At 43.1% G+C, this 20,637-nt stretch overlaps 1 protein-coding gene across 2 annotated transcripts in view; it reads right to left on the bottom strand.

Moving 5' to 3' along the window:
- Positions 1-1,276: 1,276 nt before the first annotated feature.
- Positions 1,277-20,637, bottom strand: part of LOC111565508 (ephrin type-A receptor 4-A-like) — a 28,651-nt gene continuing 9,290 nt past the window's right edge. The window contains exons 6-19 of one of the 2 annotated variants that reach the window (XM_035946118.2): positions 12,394-12,549; positions 11,217-11,738; positions 9,822-9,946; positions 9,523-9,682; positions 9,308-9,419; positions 8,375-8,433; positions 8,052-8,165; positions 7,749-7,934; positions 7,610-7,671; positions 6,453-6,662; positions 5,909-6,085; positions 3,859-4,061; positions 3,530-3,715; positions 1,277-2,281 (exon numbers count right to left, since the gene is read on the bottom strand). In XM_035946118.2, coding sequence (XP_035802011.2) covers positions 2,164-2,281; positions 3,530-3,715; positions 3,859-4,061; positions 5,909-6,085; positions 6,453-6,662; positions 7,610-7,671; positions 7,749-7,934; positions 8,052-8,165; positions 8,375-8,433; positions 9,308-9,419; positions 9,523-9,682; positions 9,822-9,946; positions 11,217-11,738; positions 12,394-12,549 — 2,390 coding nt within the window. In that variant the 3' untranslated portion in view covers positions 1,277-2,163. The remainder of the gene's footprint in view (positions 2,282-3,529; positions 3,716-3,858; positions 4,062-5,908; positions 6,086-6,452; positions 6,663-7,609; positions 7,672-7,748; positions 7,935-8,051; positions 8,166-8,374; positions 8,434-9,307; positions 9,420-9,522; positions 9,683-9,821; positions 9,947-11,216; positions 11,739-12,393; positions 12,550-20,637) is intronic. The other variant, XM_023265607.3, reaches the window with a different exon arrangement.

Raw genomic sequence — 20,637 nt, 5'->3', positions numbered from 1 at the left:
GAAGAAATGCCAGAGATCCACAGTTGGCAGGAATCATCCTCTGGGAGGCAGGAATGTCTTTCAGTCCGGACCAGAATGATGATGCAACCAACGCTGTCATCCACAGAGCCGCGCTACCAGCTTAGTCTAAAGCCACACAAAACAATGACTTTATCCTCCGTTTGCCTGCATTTCATGTCTGCCATTCTATTATTTTTTAAAAAGCGCTGTGTTGATGCATCATCAGTAAAGGCTACCTGCTAAATGTAGTGTCAGTGCCTCATTATTTGACAGAAGCTGCGTGTTTCATTGCCCCGAGCCAAGATGACTCCGTCAACTCTATCTCTCTTTCTGTGTCTTACTCAGAGGCATCTGCCTCATTAACCACCATCACCATTTTGTTGGCTGTGTGCGATTTGGAGGTATTGAGAGGGAGGCAGGGGGTCGTATGTGTGTGTGTGTGTGTGTTCACTTGTGTGTATGCAGGGAACTCTCATTAGGCTGGAAAAACACTGACATTTGTGCCAGCAACCAGATCATATCTTCTCTTCCTTTATATATCAAAGGCTTCCTCCAATCAACTCCCTGGTGTCTGGTGCATGTGTGTGTGAGATATATGTATGTATGTATGTATATATATATATATATATATATATATATATATATATATGTATGTATATATATATATATATATATATATATATATATATATATATATATATGTATGTATATATATATATATATATATATATATATATATATATATATATATATATATATATATATATATATATATAAATAAATAAAAACTTATGTGTGTATGGCAGTGTAGTGGGAGACAGATGTTTGCTGATTCGACAAGTTTGCACTGCAAACTCAGCCCAATTTAGCTGACAAAAAACATGATGCCACACAGACGCTCGTGGTGACAGCCCACTCTCAATTTTCTCTCCTTTTAATTCAGGCTCTCTTTCTGCTCTCCATTTTTTTTCCTCCCGTCGCTTTCTTCTTCTGCGCTCTCTGTGTCGGTTCTCTCTTTCACACACACTCCAACCCAACACTATGTGTGATTACACCAGCAGCATTTCAGCTGGGCGTTCTTCTGGAGTTGTTTTCCTTGATACAGCCACCTCTGACTAAGTCTCAGTTTTCACAGGGGACACTTTCTTCTGCCAAACTCAGAAACGATAAACATAGAGCTCTCAAAGCACCATTTGATTAACTAATTACAGTATATGGTCCACATTAAATACACCGCAGCACAAAAGCTGCTTTTCAAGCAAAATTAAAACCTACATACATGGATGGGTTTGGCATTTATTGCAATGCAATATGGCACTCATTACAATATCTCCTCAGTGTTTCTATTTTACAATGTACAAACTAGATAGAAAAAGGACCATAAATAAACAAAATGCTTCATGTAGCTAACTTTTAGCATTAAACAACAGAAGTATACACAGACACCAATGGAGGACATTCTAATCTAAAAGTCTAATTTAACAGAAACAATACTTCATACAATTCAAATTTAAAAAACAAAACAAAACAAAACAAAACATAAGCAAATCATACAGTTTGTTAGCATGATCCTCCAGTATGAAACTATTAAGAGCTTGTAATGATACATTCTGTCTGACTCCTCCCACTCTCTTTAACGTTGCATATTAAGATTATTCAAAGATTATTCAAAAGCTGACATCTTAACAAGGGAGATTCCATGTTGGATGCATTCACGCTACACACACACACGCACGCACGCACGCACGCACACACACACACACACAGACGTACGAGCAAACACAGTTTATTCAAGTCAAGCACAAAGCAGCAAAAGAAAATAAGTTGGAAGCCATTCTGCTTATGCACGTCAGCCTTCACGAAACAGATAAGAAAACAAGGGAAAAAAATAGAACTGGATAAGAGGATGAGGCGTCGCTCTCAGCTCTCTGTAGCTCAATGCTATCTGTGGCCACGTCCAGATCATGGTTTATAGAAAACTCCACAGGATGGAAATTCACAAAAGTGCTGCTTTTCTCTCTCTTCTTCATCTTCTTCTCCTCACTTCGCATTCTTACGTTCCTCGGCTCCTTGTATTTCCACTGGTGAAAAGTCCCTCTAAAGTGCACAGATGAGGTAAATGAAATTCTTCTCAAAAACAGGTTTTTGTATCTGTTCGCCGGCTCAGACCGGAACCATCGAGTGTTGCATGTGTTGCATCTGAGACAGCACTTCTTGCTGCACACTTGCAATTAGTATGTCCTGATGTGACGGTGTGATTATTCCAAGTCTGTCCATCTCCCTGCGGGTGCACAGACAAAGGTATATATTCAGACACCGAGGCACACCATGCAGTATTTAAAGGATAAACCCAGGTGCTATTTTTGTGGTTTTCACCACCAATTTGATGAAAATTGCCAGACACTTTCATCCAAAATGACTTGCAGACTTCCCCATACGCTTACATAAGGAGCTATTTGGGGTTCCGGATCTGAACCACCTGATGATTACAAGCCAGCCCTCTACGCCAATTAAGCTGCAGCCATAATTTGAAGATGTTTGTGTATCCTAATATACTTTATGCCTTTCCGCTATAGAGGTCCATTGTCTGTCAGAGCTATTAAAACACATAAAAGAGTAAAGCAACAAAGGAAAGCAATGCAAAGAATAAAACCACAAGCATGCTCAGTGACTTGAAAATGGACTTGCAGAGTTGGCAATCATTTTTATAGTATGTCTGCAATAATTTATTTAATTAATGTTTGTATAGTATTGATAAATGAGCAACATTGGGAAATGGTCATAGTCTACATCTTTAACCAAGTTTACTTGTGGATTTGGTTTCTTCAGGAAAACTTTTAACACATTTTCCTTTAAATAGGATATAATAATGTAATAACATTATGGCTTGTTTTTGTGAGGTATTAGGAGTAAAGGAATTTTAAAAATAATGCAAATGCTATAAGGCAAAAAAAAAAAAATCAAAAGCACGCCTCAGATACAGTATATCTCTAACCACTTTAACATATTTTATGTGATGCCGTAATGCAAAACACAGTCAGTGTTAATGTCCTTAAGAGCCAAAGTGAAACCAGAACATTTCAGATTCTACTACAGATGCGAGAAACCCATTTTAAACTAACAGCACAATACGATTATGTAATATTTCAGTCTTCAGTGGCCTTTCGTGGACACTTCCAAGACAGTTGTTTACATGTCAGTAAGCAATTTCAGCAAAAACAATAAGAACAGACAAGGACTGAACAGCACTTGTGTTTCTGAGAGAGCAAAAGTTGCAGTAAAAAAGTGAAAAGGCTAAAATTAAAATACAGCAAAGGCATCAGGACTTTATCTCTGCATTACATAGATAAAATAGTAAGATTTTCTCCATTTTCATGATCCTGAATTATGATTCAAACATATCGAGTAACTTTTGGTACTAGTTTCAACTCAAGCATGATTACTGAGTAAAAGCAGCAAAGAGAAATTTGATGAGTAAATGCAAGACTGACTCTCACTTCAATCCATTTTCACACGAAGGTGCACTTACTGGTGTGTGAGAGCCAGGAGGCTGTCAAGGCTGGTGTAACCTGCCGCTGCAAGGGTGTCTCTGTACCTCTCCAAGCCGATGGACTGCAGCCACTCACACACCGACCACTCCGGCACACACACCTCCGGTAAGACCGACACACACACCTCTGAACCCATCCCCGACTCCAACATGGTCCCTGCGGGTCTGTAAACGCAGAAAGAGACAGCAGGTTGAAGCGTACTGAAACAGTCTGGAGTTACAGGCAAACTGTGCATGTAAACAGAATAATGAATATAGTGTTGAACATAGAGCAATCCCTGTGTTTGTCCCCTTGTGGTTGGGCTTACATGTGCATAATGTACCTGTCCCCTCCTGTCCGACGCAGAGTCCCAGGGTTGCGAATGAGTTTGTCCAACATGTTGAGTATCTGGCTGAAGGTGGGTCTCTCTGCTCGCTCTCTCTCCCAACAGTCCAACATGAGCTGGTGCAGCACCACAGGACAGTCCATAGGAGCAGGCAGACGGTAGCCCTCCTCTATCGCTTTAATCACCTAAAAGAGAAACACAAGTGAAGTTTTTACATTTTCATCAGACTACATCCAAAGATTTTCTAAAATCTGGGCCACATCTGATAAATGTTAGCACTTACCAAATCCATACAGTTCTGCTTTGAGCTGATGTTGACATGTTAAAATCTCCCCAGTGACAATACAAACACTAGAACTGCAGATGTTTAGTATGCATAATGTTCTTCGTCTTATTTTCCCAGTAAAATGTACTAATTTGGATGAAAAGTCTAAAATTTAACCTGCTAAGTTCCTCCAAAAGAAAAAAGCAGAGAATCACCAAAGTCCTTTATCCACTGAGAACCATGAATGTCAAGACATTCAAAAAAGAGAAAGAAATCAAAAAAGCCTGCTATGCTGGAGTGCATGCTCTTTACTGTCACAGCACACTCTTTTCACATCAGTGTATTTCATAGTTTTGTACAGTAGATAATGAAAATCATCCACCAGCAAACACAACTGCCACTGCCAATTAAACTTCAACGAAAGACAGCAAAAATTTTTCCTGAAGATTTACTACTTTCTTGTTGTTTTCCAACATCTTCCCGGAGTTGTCTCACCACCAACTGCAATTGATTCTAATTTTTTGCAGCTGTGTGCAGCTCCGCTGTTTCCTGTGTATGCTGTGGACCCGTAATGTACATCTGCAGCACGCTCAGAAATCAAGCAGATTTGGTAAAACTTTCCCCAAAATGAAAATCCTACATACTCACAATCTGTTTTGGTATCGAGCGTGTATCTGGGTCACAGCTGAGGAGTTCTGCCAAAAATGAGTTTTAAAGATGCTTCACTTGTATCTGGTTGTAAAGTCTTACTCCAGTGTTTCACTAAAACAAATAAGCTAAAAAAAAACAGAGCAGCTCTGCTTATTCAAGTATAAAAGAAGAAAAAGTATGATGTGCAACATGTCCACAGAACAGCCCACCAGAAGAGTTATTTACTGCAGATGAGATCAATCCAAAATTTCCATAATCCATTCCAGACTGGCTCTTTGACCTCATCAAACTGAAGAAGCTTTGATAGCAAAGGAATTGCTCACACAGCAAATTTGCTCTGAAACTGGATTTTTCCCTCAGATCTCAGTAACAGTTCAAAACAGACAAAAAAAATGTACTAAATCACCCTTAATTTTATAAAGTGTGTGTGCTTGGCTGAGGGATAACACTAAGCAGCAGATTCCCTGAAGTCTAAATATTTATCTTCAATAAAACGTCCCTTGATTGGAGAACTAAACCTTGGCTTGCTGCCCTTCCACTGGAAGATTTCAAAGCAAAATTTGCACATTTCCAAGCAGTACAAAGGTCAAAGACATTGGGTCAGAATGCAGAGGAGTTTATTTTCTCCACAATATGCTTAAGAAGCAGTGCCTGTTTCATTTATTCGGTTATTTAAATTAGATTAATTTAGGTCCAATTTGTGGAGCACACAGAAGTTTTACTTGACTCCTGCAGAAAGTCACAGTACAAAACTTACATTTAAGACTAAATCTGATTAATGTTCATGCTCGTGGTTGTCTGAGAATTCAGAGAATACAACAGTTGTTTATGCAAGGGATGCTAATGGGTTGTTGTATCTCTTTAAATCTATGATAAAAATGAATACTTGTTGTCTTTTATCAGTAAGCTTTGCAATGAATTACATGAGAGTGACCACACACCCAGTCACACAGGCAGCTTTTAAGCACACTCAAAAATCAATTGAGCATCTTATATAAACCACTTATTTAAGAAAAATGAAGGTGTTTGTGTAAAGACGATCCAATATTTCAAGAAACAGCTCATTCTTTTGTCTATGAGGCATCTCAGAGGTTAGATGGCATCAAAATTACTCACATCCTGGTTGTTCATGTCCCAGTAGGGTCTCTCTCCATATGAAACCACCTCCCACATGACGATACCGTAACTCCACACATCGCTGGCCGTGGTGAACTTTCTGTAGGTTATAGCCTCTGGAGCCGTCCATCTGATGGGGATCTTCCCTCCAGGGGAGAGATAAGTCCCAGTGGCCTCCTAAAACAGCAGCAACAGTCACACAGGTTCATTGAACAGTTGACTTAAGGGATTTCAGTTATTGATTCGCTGGTTCATTTATATAATTGGGAAAAGAAACATCTGCACGTCCAAAAATTTCAGTTCTAGGCTTGATTCTTTGCAGGATCTCTATGTATTTATTCTGCAATAAATGTGTTTTCAGTTAGTCATGGAGCTTTAGCAGCAATAAATGTGTGAACTGAAGCTGTGACAGCACATAAGTAGAAAGTAAATATTTAATATAAGTGATAAAGAATAATGAATTTGCAATCAGGTTTATCACAAAAGCAAAACATTTTGTCTGTATGCTCACATCCACTTTAGACTACCTCTGCATGCGTCTCACCCTTGTAGTGTAGGCGGCCTCTGGATCGTCCTCCAGAACTCGACTCAGGCCAAAGTCAGACACTTTGCACACCAGGTTGCTGTTGACCAGGATGTTTCGAGCTGCCAGGTCTCGGTGAACGTAGCTCATGTCTGACAGGTACTTCATACCTGAGGCGATGCCTCGCAGCATGCCGACCAGCTGGATCACTGTAAACTGGCCGTCGTGTTTCTGGAATGTTAAAGTTTCAGTGACAGAGGGGCAGGTTAATAAGGACACCCACAGCACAGTCACGAGTGACTGCGTTTTGACTGTGATTTAGTTTGCTGTCAGCACATTTTTCAAAAACGCAACACAGATCTGGATTTTGTTTCTTTCAAAAACAGAAAACTAGATTTACTGCCTCGTGGTTGTTTGCCTCCACCTTCTAGCAATGTGCATTCACCATTATCCAACTCACACAATGTCATGTAAACACAACGGTACTTCAAAAGGTTCTTGCCTCATCTGGAAAGAAGTGGCATAACTCCCATTTTGGGGCACAACTGTATACTATAAAACCTTCTATAATTGTCCACAAAAACTGAAATGTTTGAAGCAATCAAGGAAAAAAGGGAGAAAAGTTCAAGCTGACTGCTGCTGCTCCAGGACAATGTGCTCATCCACACAGCACAGGAGGCTGCAGATGCAGCTAAATGTGACTTTGAACTGTTGCTCCATGCATCTTAGTCCCCAGACCTGCACTGTCTGACTTCTATCTCTTTCCGAAACTGAAATCACACTTGCACAACCACTATTTTCAGAGTGATGAAAAGGCCATGCATGCTGTTAAGGAGTATCTGGAGGCTCAAAGAGGTGACTGTCCTCCACGAATTCTAGTGAAGCTTCAACATCTCTCTGTAGACCACGTGCATTAAAGTTAAAGGAGAGCATGTTCCAAAGCAATGCAAGAACAATCTTTCTCCTGTGACGGTTTCTGGTGAGATTTTTTTTTGAAGAGAAGATTTTGAAAAAATTACATAAAAGGTAATGTGAGGTCAAAGTGGCCTTTATCTTCGACCTTTGGCCACAAAAACCTAATTAAATAAAAAAAATCTAATACATTTGCTTTTGCTGCTCTTGAGATATTACATTACAGAGAAGATTTATGTAAGGACAGCTTGATAAAAAGCACATACCCGAAGAAATGCATCCAGGGATCCATTTTCCATGTATTCTGTGATGATCATCAGTGGCTTGCCTAAATGGATAAAGAGTTATAAATAAAGTGTTCAATTGTATCTTGCACATTAAGTAAGTAACCCAAGTACAACTCACATCTTGTAACAACACCCTCCAGCCTGATGATGTTGGGATGGTCGAACTGCCCCATGATGGAGGCCTCAGATAAAAAGTCCCTCCTCTGTTTGTCAGAGTATCCCGCCTTCAGACTCTTGATGGCCACGTAGATCTCCCTCTTTCCCTGAACACGAAGCCGACCACTGCACACCTCCCCAAACTCTCCTACTCACACGGAGCAAACAGCAGCGTCAGCGCCGACGAAGCATGTGTGTGTGGGTTTGTGTGTGTGTGTGTGTGTGTGTGTGTGTGTGTGTGTGTGAGCTCCAGTGCCAGGCTTACCCATGCCAATAACCTTTTCAATGTGAATGCTGCTAACATCAATCTCTTTGGCAAACTCGTGGATGGCCTGATCGGGGTCCTCATAGGTGAACGGGTCCACGTAGATTTTGACTCCTGCCGCCGTCGAGGGGAGGCGAGAGAGGAAAGAGAAATGAGGGAGGAGAAGAAGAAACGCAGAGGTGGGTGAGAAATATGAGTTGTATAACTGCATATGTTATGTAAATGTCTTTGGCAGTATGTGTATAAGATATGTGCAGGTGGATCTGAGGGAAGGGAAGGAAAATGAGCGTCCATCTGTCTCTCTGTGAGTGCATGTGCAGTACCTGGGTTTAGATGTTTCTCCTCCTCAGAGTCCTGCTTTGTTTTGCTGTACTTGCTCCTCCTTATGAGACACAAATGATGGAGATTTAACACACAGATAAAAAAGACAAGCGACAACATCCGTGCAATAATTTCTTATTCACTTCTCCTGTTTTTGTTGTGATTTTTACAGTTAGACGCACTGACAAAGGGGCATATTTGTCATATTGTTTTGAACTTTGGGTGTTTCTTTTCTAGCAGGCCTGTGCCTTCTTTGGGGTTTTTAAGGATTTGCCGCAATAGAAAGCAGTGACAATGAGAACAGAGGCTGCAGGGAAGCACAGAATGACCAGATGAAAGCATTTAAAGAGAGAGAGGGAGGAGGGGCGATGCCTCAGGTAGCGCAAGATAAAAGGTGCTTTCCATTAAACAAAGAAACTGTCAAAAACACCTTTGTGGCTGAGCAGGGGTGTGGATGTGTGTGTATGTGTGAATGTGTGTGTGTCCGTGGGCACCTGCGCATGCTTGTGAGCGTGCACGGCAGCGGAAGCTGACATGCAAGCTGTGCTGCTGAAGAGACAGTAATGACAAGTCAGGGACAAAGGGATTATCACTGTCTCCACTCTAATCCCCTTTAAAAGCTCCAGGTAACACACACACACACACATTATTTAGTGACACAATAGCAGGGGAACTGTGTGTGTGTGTGTGTGTGTGTGTGTGTGTGTGTGTGTGTGTGTGTGTGTGTGTGTGTGTGTGTGTGTGTGGATTGTTTGTGCGCATTGTGGCAGTTTGGTCAAACAGCTGTAGTTAAGGCAGAAGCCGCACACATGTTTACGTCAGTGATGCACTGATGGAAAACTTCTAACCAACCTCACATGTCTATAGGTGCCTGCCCGTATGGGTTCTTTAATATTTGTGTACGTGTTTGTGTGGGTGCGTTTATGTGTGTATACCTGCGACTAATGATGAAGACAGCTGCAGATATCAGCAGTAAAATTCCAACCCCGCTGACAGACAGCAGCAGGAAGGCAGAGTTAACTCCCTCTCCAATCAGAGGGAAGGGATCTAACGAGGAAGGACACAGAAGTCACCAACCATAAAACTGATAACTTCTGCACATAAACTTTAATGCATGCTCTGCAGCTGCTGAACTTTACAGCGTGAATACCTGAATTGGTGGAGAACTCAAACGGAGCGCTGAACTCTCCGTACCCAGCAGCTGTGCGAGCGCGCACATGAAACACGTACACAGTGAGGGGGTTGAGGCCCGTGACATCGACGCTCCGAGAGAAGGTCCTCATTATGCGGTAGGACCTCTCCTTCTGATCCTGATTAGACGGGACACAAAGAGGGGGTTCTCTTTTCAATGCAAATCCAGCGTTGCCATCGGTGAAATACAAACAGCGTACCAACATATTGACATTCCAGACAAACCGCCTGAGCTGCATTAACCTGCCGGCAACTCACCTTTTCATAGAACTTGACCTCGTATTCCAGGATGACCCCGTTGGGTCGATCCGGCTGTTGCCACGACAACGACAAGCTGTGTCTGGTGACATCAATGGCAAGAATGGACGACACTGGAGAGGGAGCTGAGAGAGAGAGGCACACGATGAGAGATAATAGAATGACAATAGTGTAACTTGCATGTAGTTTGGCTGTTTTTACTATAGATTCTACAATTCTGCCCATAAGATAACATCTGTGATAGCTTCACAGCCCTGAATTCAGCTGAAAGCAGATGTATAGAGCCTGTTTATCAACAATCCCATTGACCCAGTGCACCTGAGAACCGACCTACATCTCATTCCTTCATATTCAATGGAGAAAAGCCTCATTCTCAATGCTCTCTCCTCTTACAGCCCTCAATTTTCCCTCCTTTTATCCGTGTTTGTCCTCCTTTGTGGCTGTTCATATGATATCGGGCCATATGGTAGTGCAGGTTGGACTTGACACTTCCCAGGCATGCTCTCACGCTGTGCGCACACAGCTAAGTTATTTCCCCGGGGCACCCACAACTAAGCAGGTGTGCCGGTTTCTAAATGCCACCCTAAAGACTTAAAGCAATGACAGTTGAGATGTAACAGCATGCAAAAGAAAAAAAACGTGCACTCGCTGAAAACTAATGGAGAGCATGTGTGAGGAACGCCACACACCAGCTGACACCTTCACAAGCAAAATGAAACACTTCATAAAATGTGGGTGATTTTTCAGATACTTCCGGGGTTAAACACTGGGACAAGGAAAATCCCACCCGTAGGTAAACCAGGGCTGTCAAGTGTCAATATGCTGTTCAGTCATTCCGTGATTGAGTGTTACGATTTACTTTTTATTGTATCTGCTTTAACGTCAACCATCTATGTCTTATTTGTATTTAAGTCAGTGATTTCCATTTTCCAGAATGCTTTCTGGCATCCTCTCGAGAACACCCCTATAATTAATTCAGCTGTTGTTAGGTGTAGGAGGACAGAGTAATAACTATGGCAACTATTACAGTCATAGTACGAGCAAGAGTTTCTAGCTGACAGGGAACAAGAGAAGCATCATGGAGTTGTGTCGCTACATTAGCAACTTAGACTGAACACTATTTTTTAATGAAAATCTGATTTTGACCAAGTGTTTTATCGCTGATACTGCCTTCACTATGTGCATCTACATGTACATACAGAGCTTGTACACATCATGCTTCTGCAGTTTCAAACAGTCCTCTCGGGACCTTGCTTCCCTGCAGGCCCTCGTGCTCCCACCAGCAGTTTTGCATTGTGCTGACCCACTTCCCGACAACATCTATAAGCACATTTTGTGTTACTGCTACAGTCAACAATCTGACAAACACATTTATCACACACAAACACTTCTCACCTGCTTGGTTGGTGGTGACGCTGACCGACACGCTCTGTGCCGCCCCTGCGCCGCTGGCCTGGGAGACCCCGTTGCGAGCGTGGACAATGAAGGTATAGTGTGTGTGGGCCCGGAGCTCGCTCACCACCACCCTGGTGGTCTTTAGGCCAGTCTGGCCTGGGGAGAAGAGCACGTCGGAGCCACAGGGCAGGCAGAGCTGAGAGCTGGAGATGGAGCCAGAGCCCATCCGGGGGTAATCTCTGCTCTGGAACACTCCTCTGCCCAACTGGACTTCAGGTCCCACAATGCCTTGGTCTGACTGCATCGCCGGGCCACCATGCTGGGCCTCAGGCAGGGAGACACTGCGATTCCTTGGGAGGGCTCTGCCACCCGTCTGACTGTGGCCCCCGCTTTGACAGATGAGACACTCCAGACTGTAGCTGGTGTCACTTCTGCCTCCCAGCCGGCGAGGGGGGGCCCACTCCAGGACCACCGAGGTCTCATTCACCACAGAGATGAGCTGCTGCGGGGCTGATGGCGGCTCTGAGGAAGAGAAGGGGGGGTGAGCTTGAGCAAGAGAAAAACCAATATATTGCACATAAGGAAAGTGGAAGTATATGTGGTGTGTGAGTTGGGGGTGGAGGGGCTCTTGGCAGGGCTTGAAATGTAGACATCTGGCATTAGACTGAAAATCATACTGTTCTAAGATCTTTTTGATGGGTTGGATGTTTTCTTCTGTGGCATGTTTTTGTGTGTGTGTGAGAGACTGTGTATGTGTGTGTGTGAGTGTGTTTTCATTTTTCCCAAGCCAAGGAAACCATGTGCTGTATATAGGCATAATTAAGTTTAAGACACACAAACCGAGGTCTCCCAGTCTGTCACACAGAACCTCCTCACAGACTTAGAGAGAGAGACGGAGAGCGCAAGAGAGAGAGAGAGGACATTTATTCACTCCTCAATGTCTTTAGTTATCACTGCCAGACAGGATGTAGATGGTGGCTTAGTCATAAGTAATGGGATCATGAAACAGGGGTGGCATTCAGACACGTTTGTGTCTCCCTCTGTTTGGTGGAGATAGAGAGTTTGGGAAACAATGATTGTGGTTTTGCTTTTATTTGTGGAAAAATGCATGCACATATTGTCTGTGTTGTCACTTCTGTATTATCTTACAGCTAGGTGTGTGTCTGTGTGTGCTTACGGGTACAGGCCATGGAGGGAGGGTCACTATCGGCACGGAAGAATCCAGAGTGACAGTCGCAGACGGTTGCTCCGTCTCTGACCGAGTGGCTGTGTGGAGGACACTTAAAGCATCCGGCATCTGAAGACTTTGCCTTATAAAAACCAGCAGAACAGGCTGCAGAGAGACGGAGACAAAAACACACTTGATACCTGTATCAGAAAATGAAATAAAAACCTCTCACATTGATTTACAGAAAGATATACTAAAGGGCACTTCATTAAAGGGCACCATGTGGCTGTTTTGACCACTAGTGGCGCTATGGAGCAATGTTTAACTATGTGTTTTTGTGCTTCACTTGTATGTATACAGGAACAATCACGTATGTCTTGCCGGAGCTGAAACAATTAAGTCACTATCAGAAAACATTTCTGCAGCAGTTGTGATAATTGATTAATTGTTACAATGCCAAATAAATGAGATGAAATGCAAATAGTGTCTGGTTTTCCTGGTCTCTTGTGGTACTAAACTGAATCTGTTTGGGATTTGTACAGCTGGTGTGCGTACAGGCCCATACAATGCGCACAATCATCTTCTGGTTTTATGTTGTCTCATTGATAAGATGCCAAGCAAAGTTGCTTTCAAAAATCAACACATTTGTTAAAGCGGCAGTAAGCAGAAAATCTTGAAGAGGCCAAACAATAACCACAGAAAATAAAAATATTAAATACACCAGAATGCAAGAATACCGTACTCCTTCCCTCACTGTCCTATCTATACTAAGCCCTTCTACCAGGTGAGCACCAGCATATGCAAAAAAAAAAAAGTGAAGCTGAAAATCAACATTTACTTATTCCACAGGATTCAACCCCAACTGTTCTGAGAGTCCTCAGTTTGTCCCATTGCACCACCACAGATTGTTTCCACTGTTTTGTTGCTCTTTAAACTCTTTCACCTGATCTGGGTGAAAACCTCTGTGATTGGCTGAAGTCTCCCGTCGGGGGCTATATTTTGTAAATCCTGAAAATGGAGCCAAGAGGAGGTACAAAAACCATAGTTGCATCTCACACTGCACAAATTACAATATACTGAAAGGTTATTATGCTCACTGAAGACAAAAAATACCTCTTAGCTTGTAGTATCAAGGATATACACTACATGCTTTGTAACCTGCCAGGTAACTTTAAAACAGTACTAATGATTAACGGACTCCTAGCAATAAAGCAGAGGTGCTGCAGGCTGCAAGCCGTGCAGTCAACACTGGCTTCAGGTCAGTCAGGCCCTGACCTTTGATACAGTCTTTGTTGTCTCTGGTACTGACTGCTCAGACAGCCTGAACACCATGCAAATCCACACACAGAATATTTTGTTCTCTGGGCAGCATTTGGATCCAAAGACAAACAACTGTAAAGAAAACTCTAAAGAGAGAAATAGATATAGAGCGAGGAGGAGGAGCACTTTGACTTCTTTTATCTTTAATTTTGATGAGCAAAGAAAGAAACACCTAAAAGGACACTTACTGATCAGCTCCCACTCACACACAGAAACCAGAAACACTAGAACTGAATACATCAAAACTCCACAGTGCCGGCAGCCCACACAAATATAATTGACATTTAAATATATGAAAGAGGAGAAACAGAGAAAGAGAGAGGGAGAGAAATCTTCTCTCTGTATATCAAGGAGTTCATGCATTGACAGAGCAACAATGCAATAAATGAGTGCATAATTATACTGCTTGACATCCACTGGTGAAGCAAAAGAGATGGCAAAGCGTGACTGGTTGGAGCAATTTTTTCTCTCTCTCTCGTTAATTTCAGAAGGAAATCCTTTATTTGTTTCTGCTGCATCCTTTTCTCAACACCTTCTTTTTCATCATCACACCCTATTCATTCTCCTTCTATCGTACCATCTCTCCTAGCTCTCCCCTCTTTTTTTTAACTCGTTCACATTTCCAAGGGAGATGAAGACATCCCAGTGGGAATGAATAGGAATGTGGGAATGATGCGTATGCGTAGATGTGTGTGTTCGAGTGTGTCAGTATGCTTTATGACTCTCTCATCAGTAGATGAGAGGGAGGAAGTCTCCTCTGTAATCTACTCAGACCAACCATCCTGCCCCATCTGTGAGAGCCTCCACAGATTTGCTCTTTCACACACTCATTTGCCCTCCCTTTCACATTTCACAATCTCCCTCATTCGCTTCCTATGCACTTCCTCCTCGACCTCCACTTGTCTGTCTTTGTGTCTCTGATAACTCTCTCACTCCTGCTTTATCTCCACATATCCCTCTCCTCTCCAAGAGAATGGCTTTGAAGCCAGCTATCACCATTCAAAGCTCTGTATCGATACCAATTCAAATGAGATCGCACACACACACACACACACACACACACACACACACACACACACACACACACACACACACACACACACACACACACACACACACACACACACACACACACACACACACACACACACACACACACACACACACACACACACACACACACACACACACACACACACACACACACACACACAGCTGAAAACTGTGAAGCCGAAACCTGTAAATTCATAAACACATTTACAGCTGATAAGAGTGGCTTTCATCTGGCGACTGACTCATCTTATCGTGGCAGTCGACAATCAAATGCAAGATAAAATATAGTATCGTCGGTCTCCAGCTGTTCTGCGCATTCCTTTGTTTTCAATTATTAATGTAGGTACATAAGTCATGAGTGGGGAAGACAGTCAAGAGAAAAGTGCTGAGAACTCTGAAGTTGATTACAGGGTTCAGCAAGACTCTGCCAAGGGGGTAACACACAGCCTTTGTTTCTGTCCCATCCAATCCTCTATCCTGGTCTCCAACACAGAGGACAGAATGAAGGCAGAAGAAAAAGAAAGGAGCAAGTATTTGACGCTGTAAACTTCCTTAAGCGCCCTCTCATGTCTCTATTCTCAGTGTTCTCTGTAGTCTTTTGTGCCGTCTTTAGTGCTGCTTTCTACAGAGGGGGGGCTGGTGGCGGTGAGTGCCGGTGACCTGGAATAAGAGCTCATGAGGGTGTCATTAACCCGACATTAACCCTACGCTACCGAAAGGCCCTGCAAGAGCCTGAGCCCCACCGGCAACATGGGAGGGTTATGGACACAGACACACATACTGATGAGATAAGGTGAAGGCTGGTAGGTGCATTAATATTCTGCCCGTTAGACGGGACAATAATTACACTGTAATCAGCTGTTTGCCTCCTTGAGACAAGTAAGAGAAAGTGACAGAGAGCGTGAAAGGATGGGGAGAGTTGCCTGGCATGAGGAGAAGGCTGACAAGGAGTGAGAGATAAAGAGGTGAAGAGAAAAAGACAAAGTGAGGAGGAGGAGGAGGAGGAGGAGGAGGAGGAGGGAGAGATACTCGGAGGGGGGAAGGTGTCCTTTGATTACTATCAGCATTGTCTTCATTTGCATATGCATTCTTCTGCTACCTAAAATGCAAATGTGGCTCACAGCAAATCCTAACTAAGAGCCTCGTCGGCAAAGGTGTGTGTGGTTGTGTGTGTGTGTGTGTGTGTGTGTGTGTGTGTGTGTGTGTGTGTGTGTGTGTGTGTGTATTCTCCTTGACCCCCGTGTTATTTGTCATCATCTCTTGTTCCTTCCCAGCTGAGGGGTGGAGATGGAGGAAGTACCCCTGACTGCTCCAGTCTGACACCTGTCTGAGTGATGGATGGATGGATGGATGGATGGATGGATGGATGGATGGAGGGAGGGATGGATTGACAGATTGATAGACCGCCACACGAGAAGGAGGGACACTATTAATCACAGGGGTCATGCCCCTTTTAATTAAAGCCCAGGGAAATGCTCGAGATAAGACGTGATCCTTATCTTTTCCCTACTGTATGTCTTCATTGAACAAACCGGGTGCCCTCAAAATCACCCTGACATTCCTCTGAAATTTGGTGCCAGATTTATCTCGAACAGCATTTAAAACCTGAGGTATGCGCTCGGTGGAAGACACAGCTTTGGGTTTGTCTACATTTAAATATTCACAGTTTGAAGGGAAATGCGTGTGTTTGTGAGTGTGCCCAAAGCCAACAGTGTGAGCATTAGCATGTGAAAGGGTCTCTACAACAATAACTCCCCTCCCTATCAGAGACACATCATCCACCACCCTCCTGCCACCACCACCAGCAGCAGCACCCCCCACCAAACCCCCTGACTCTGGATCAGGGAGAAGAGTTGGAAGAAGAGAAAGGAGGGATAATGAGAGCAAGACAGAGAGAGAAAGAGGGAGAGAGCAGAGCTTGTTCGGGTGCCAGAGAGCTGCAGACAGCCTGGTGGAGCTGGCAGAACCTCCTCTACATTAGGAACAACCTGGGAGATGGAGACAATAGCACACACACAGTTTGATTGTGATGAAGGAATGCAAACCATTTCCCCCCCACCTGAGTTTGGCTCACTTCACACACTTGCTCGTGCCATTCCGGGGTCTTTGCTTGCTATGTCACCTGCCATGCATTGCACGTATACACACAAAAACACTCTCACATGCACACACTCCTCCTCCCTCACTGATTTGCCCCACCGCACTCTTCTCTAGGCATTCCTGGGCAGCACTCCAAACTGTGAGTATATTGGAGGGAGGGCTTTGTTAGGCAGAAAATCAGAGATACAGCACACACACGTTCACACGCACGCACACACTCCAAATCAGCAGTCCAACATGTCCAGAGTCCAGAAATGCGATGCAATAATTAGAGGGGACTGAATACAACGATTACACACTCATTCTATCATCCGCTCACTCTTTCTTTCTGTCATCTCTCTTTCAGTGTGGCTATCTGCCTCTCTCGTCTCTCCCTCTTTTCCGTCCAAACGCTTTCTGCTGTTGACGAGACACTGCAGGTGCGTTGGACAGAGGCGCAGCCATGAAATATCTCTGGACGGAGGGGAACACAGAAACGCACACACTCAGAGGCAAACACTGTCGCTCTCAGAAACATTCCAACCCTCCCAGGCAGTGAGCAGAATGGAGGAGAATCGGACGACAGGAGAAAAAAAAAGGAGGCCAGTGGAGAGACGGTGAAACAAAAAGCAGAAGGCTCCTCTTTCATTCTGCCTCTCCAGCCGTTCACATTTCACATTCTCTCTGTTGTCTCTCCTCCCTCGTTTCCTATCCTCCCAGACGGATCGCAGCTGTCAAACTTTTGACGTCTTCATCTACCTCGGTCATGACCCTGCACTCTGCAGCTAAACTCTCTCTTGTATGAGTGTGTGTGTGTGTGGCTGTCAGTCAGAGTTTTTGACGTCTTCATCAGGCTCAGTCATGACCTCGGTCTTAACCAGGGGTTTAGAAAAGAGGGGGAGTTCCCTCTCTCTTGTGTTTCTCTGCTCGTCCCCTTTGCACCCGGTGACGAACCCTCAGCAGGGGGAGGGGCAACTCTGTATTGATGCCTTCTGCTGTCAGTGGCCTTCTTTCAACCTATTCAACATCTAATCCCTTCTTCCTCTCCAGAGCTCCTGCTCTCATCCTCTCCATCCTTATTACTCCGTGTCAATGCTAAAAATGAACTTTTCACATCTTACTTCTTTAACTAAGTCGACTCTTGAATCTGTTCAAGTCAACAGGAGTTTCTAGGGGGGATGCAAAAATGCATTAACCATCTAAAAGAGCTTATGCAGATAATATTTACTCAAATAAGAACCTATCTCACCAGGTGGTATATATAACTACAAAACATTTTCAGCATCTGAAATGATATTTTCGTCAAGCATGCAAAACAATTCTGTACAACTCACAAGCCTGAACTTCTGAACCTATTACTGACGATATCTTTTATTGTGCATTTGTCTGGTGTTTCACATTCAAGGTCTGAATTTGTTTTGCGCTTGTGCTACACTGTAAAAAGTCTCTTTGAGCTGTAGTTGAGTAAAGTATGGTTGAAATAAATCTCACTTTTCTTTCTGTTTAGGTGATTTCAGTTTACTGTTGTGGATTCTGTTAACTTGAAGTTACACACTGTCCCTTTAAACTGAAATTCAAGTTTCAGCAAGAGCGCAAAAAATGAGCCTTACTGCTCCTTTGACTTCTGACATTCACATTTCTTCAAACTTTCCTGTTGCAACTCAGCTCCTTGAGAAGGATTACGGAGTAAAGAAAAGGGAAGTCTAGGGACAAAATCATGTTTTGCTTTTTGCACGTTTTGGAAAAGCAAATAGTTTAGCTACAAAATTGGAAACTTCAAGTTGTCTTTCCTTAAAATTGAAATACAGCAATGCAAACTGTTTATGAGAGAGAAATCAAATTATGTAAATACATATAACTTGAACAAGTGGCTTTATTATTGTTATCTTATTTTTGACTAATTTAATTCAATTGTGTGTTACCAATTCAAACAATTAAGTAAAGTTGGTCCAACAACTCTCCTTTATCAGTGTATATTTTAAAGAATATTGGAATTAAATTAAATGAAAGCCACTTTGTCCGTCTAGAACAGAACCAGTTACCACTGGAGCCTAACAATGCTGGACAAACTTGACATTGTGATAATTTTCTTTGCTGGAATGTATATTATGATTTGTAAAATATACACATTTTTAACAGATAACTCGAATAACTATATTTATGGTGGCTTTAGGGTGTTTTTCAAATTGGTTGTGTTGCCTTGTGAAGTAGCAACAATTGCGAGACACTGCTGACAAAATATTTATTTTTGGTCAACATCATCTTTTCTGTAGCCAAAAATATTTTCATGCAACTCATATTGGGTGTCTTTTTGCAAACCAAATCTTGCTTTTTGATGTTTCTCTCCTGTTTCTTGCCTGTTTCTTGTGCCCATGTGGAGCCTGTGTGTCAACAAACTATGTGCCTGGGAAACAAAATAAAAAATAATAATGATAATTTCATCCAAAATTTATCAAGCAGGAAAAGTTGTTGCAGCATGATGTGTGAGCATTTGTCTGTTGAAAATGAGGCTAGGGCAAGAAGAAGGTTAGCTTAGCTTTTTTTTATATAAAGAATGGGAATGGAGGAAATAGCTAGCTTGTCTCCATTCAAAGGTAACAGAATATACCCGCCCCCTTAAAAACCCACTAATAACCACACTATTGCCCATTTCTTTAACCTGAAGAAAAAGCAATGTGCGAAAACAACAAGTTGCAGTTGTGTAGGGGGTTATGTTGACTATTTGTTGTTTTAGGAGCTGTGAATTTATGCATTATCTAGAACATTAAACTATTCTTTGCATGCGTGAATTATTGTTCCCTGTGTTTAACGCTCCAAGTGAAATCAAAATCATCTCTATCCCAGCTTCGCTCTGCTGGCTGGGTGAAGGCACGTAAAGATCCAGGAATCTTTTGACCTCACTGACATATCTCTACTCTCTGTCTCCCCACAATCCCGCTCTGCCCTCCCCCACCTCTATCTGTCTGAAAATTCTGAGCTTAAAAATGAGAGAAGAACTACGCCGTCTATCTAACACTGCAGGGTCAGTTTTTTCCTGAGCGCCATTCGGTATTCTTCCAGGACTTTGATGGATTTCCACCCAGGCAACTGCGCCCGGCCAACAACCTGACAGGCAGTGAGAGCGGAAGGAGACGGAGGCCGGAGCAGCAGATAGATAGATGGCACTTCACATCTGCTGGAGGTTCAACAGAGTCAAGGGTCTCTCCTAAATCTCGTTGAGGAGGAACATCTTTCAGGCCTCAGGGACCACCCCGCAAACCTCCTCCTCTTTTCAACGGGAACAAACGGGGCAAGCCGGGTGAAGGTTTTAGAGCACATTTGTCACATGGAGTATTTTGGCTACCGTTCTCATCGCATAGAAAAAAGTCAAGTTTTTTCCCTTTTTACCGCCAACTGCATCCCTCTCTTTATATCCATCTCTTTCTCCCCCTCAGTGCCTCCTCTTTTTCTCTTTGAATTATGGGTCTGTTTGTTATACAATTAGCCTGCTGGGATAGGCTTCATAAATAAAACCGAGGGAGCAGATCAGTGAGTCTTTCTCCCCTGTCTCTGCATTGGTCTCCGTCCATCTGTGTGTGTTTCAATGTTGTGTGACCGAATAGAGGGAGTCGAGCCACGTTGTAAATGTGTCTCCACCAAGTCTGTTGTTCCTCTTCGCCCCCTCCTCCATTCACCCAACTTTGCTTCCCAAACACGCACATTTAGTAGCCTTCACTATCACAACAGTCACATCCAAATATTACACGTCATCCAGGCCACATGTATGTTGGTGAGTGAGGTGTGAACAGCTTGCATATTCGT

This window comes from Amphiprion ocellaris, chromosome 10 (genome assembly GCF_022539595.1).
Source record: "Amphiprion ocellaris isolate individual 3 ecotype Okinawa chromosome 10, ASM2253959v1, whole genome shotgun sequence".
Classification (NCBI taxonomy): domain Eukaryota; kingdom Metazoa; phylum Chordata; class Actinopteri; family Pomacentridae; genus Amphiprion; species Amphiprion ocellaris.
Note: the sequence above shows the minus strand (reverse complement) of the source record. Positions and strands in the feature narration are given on the sequence as shown.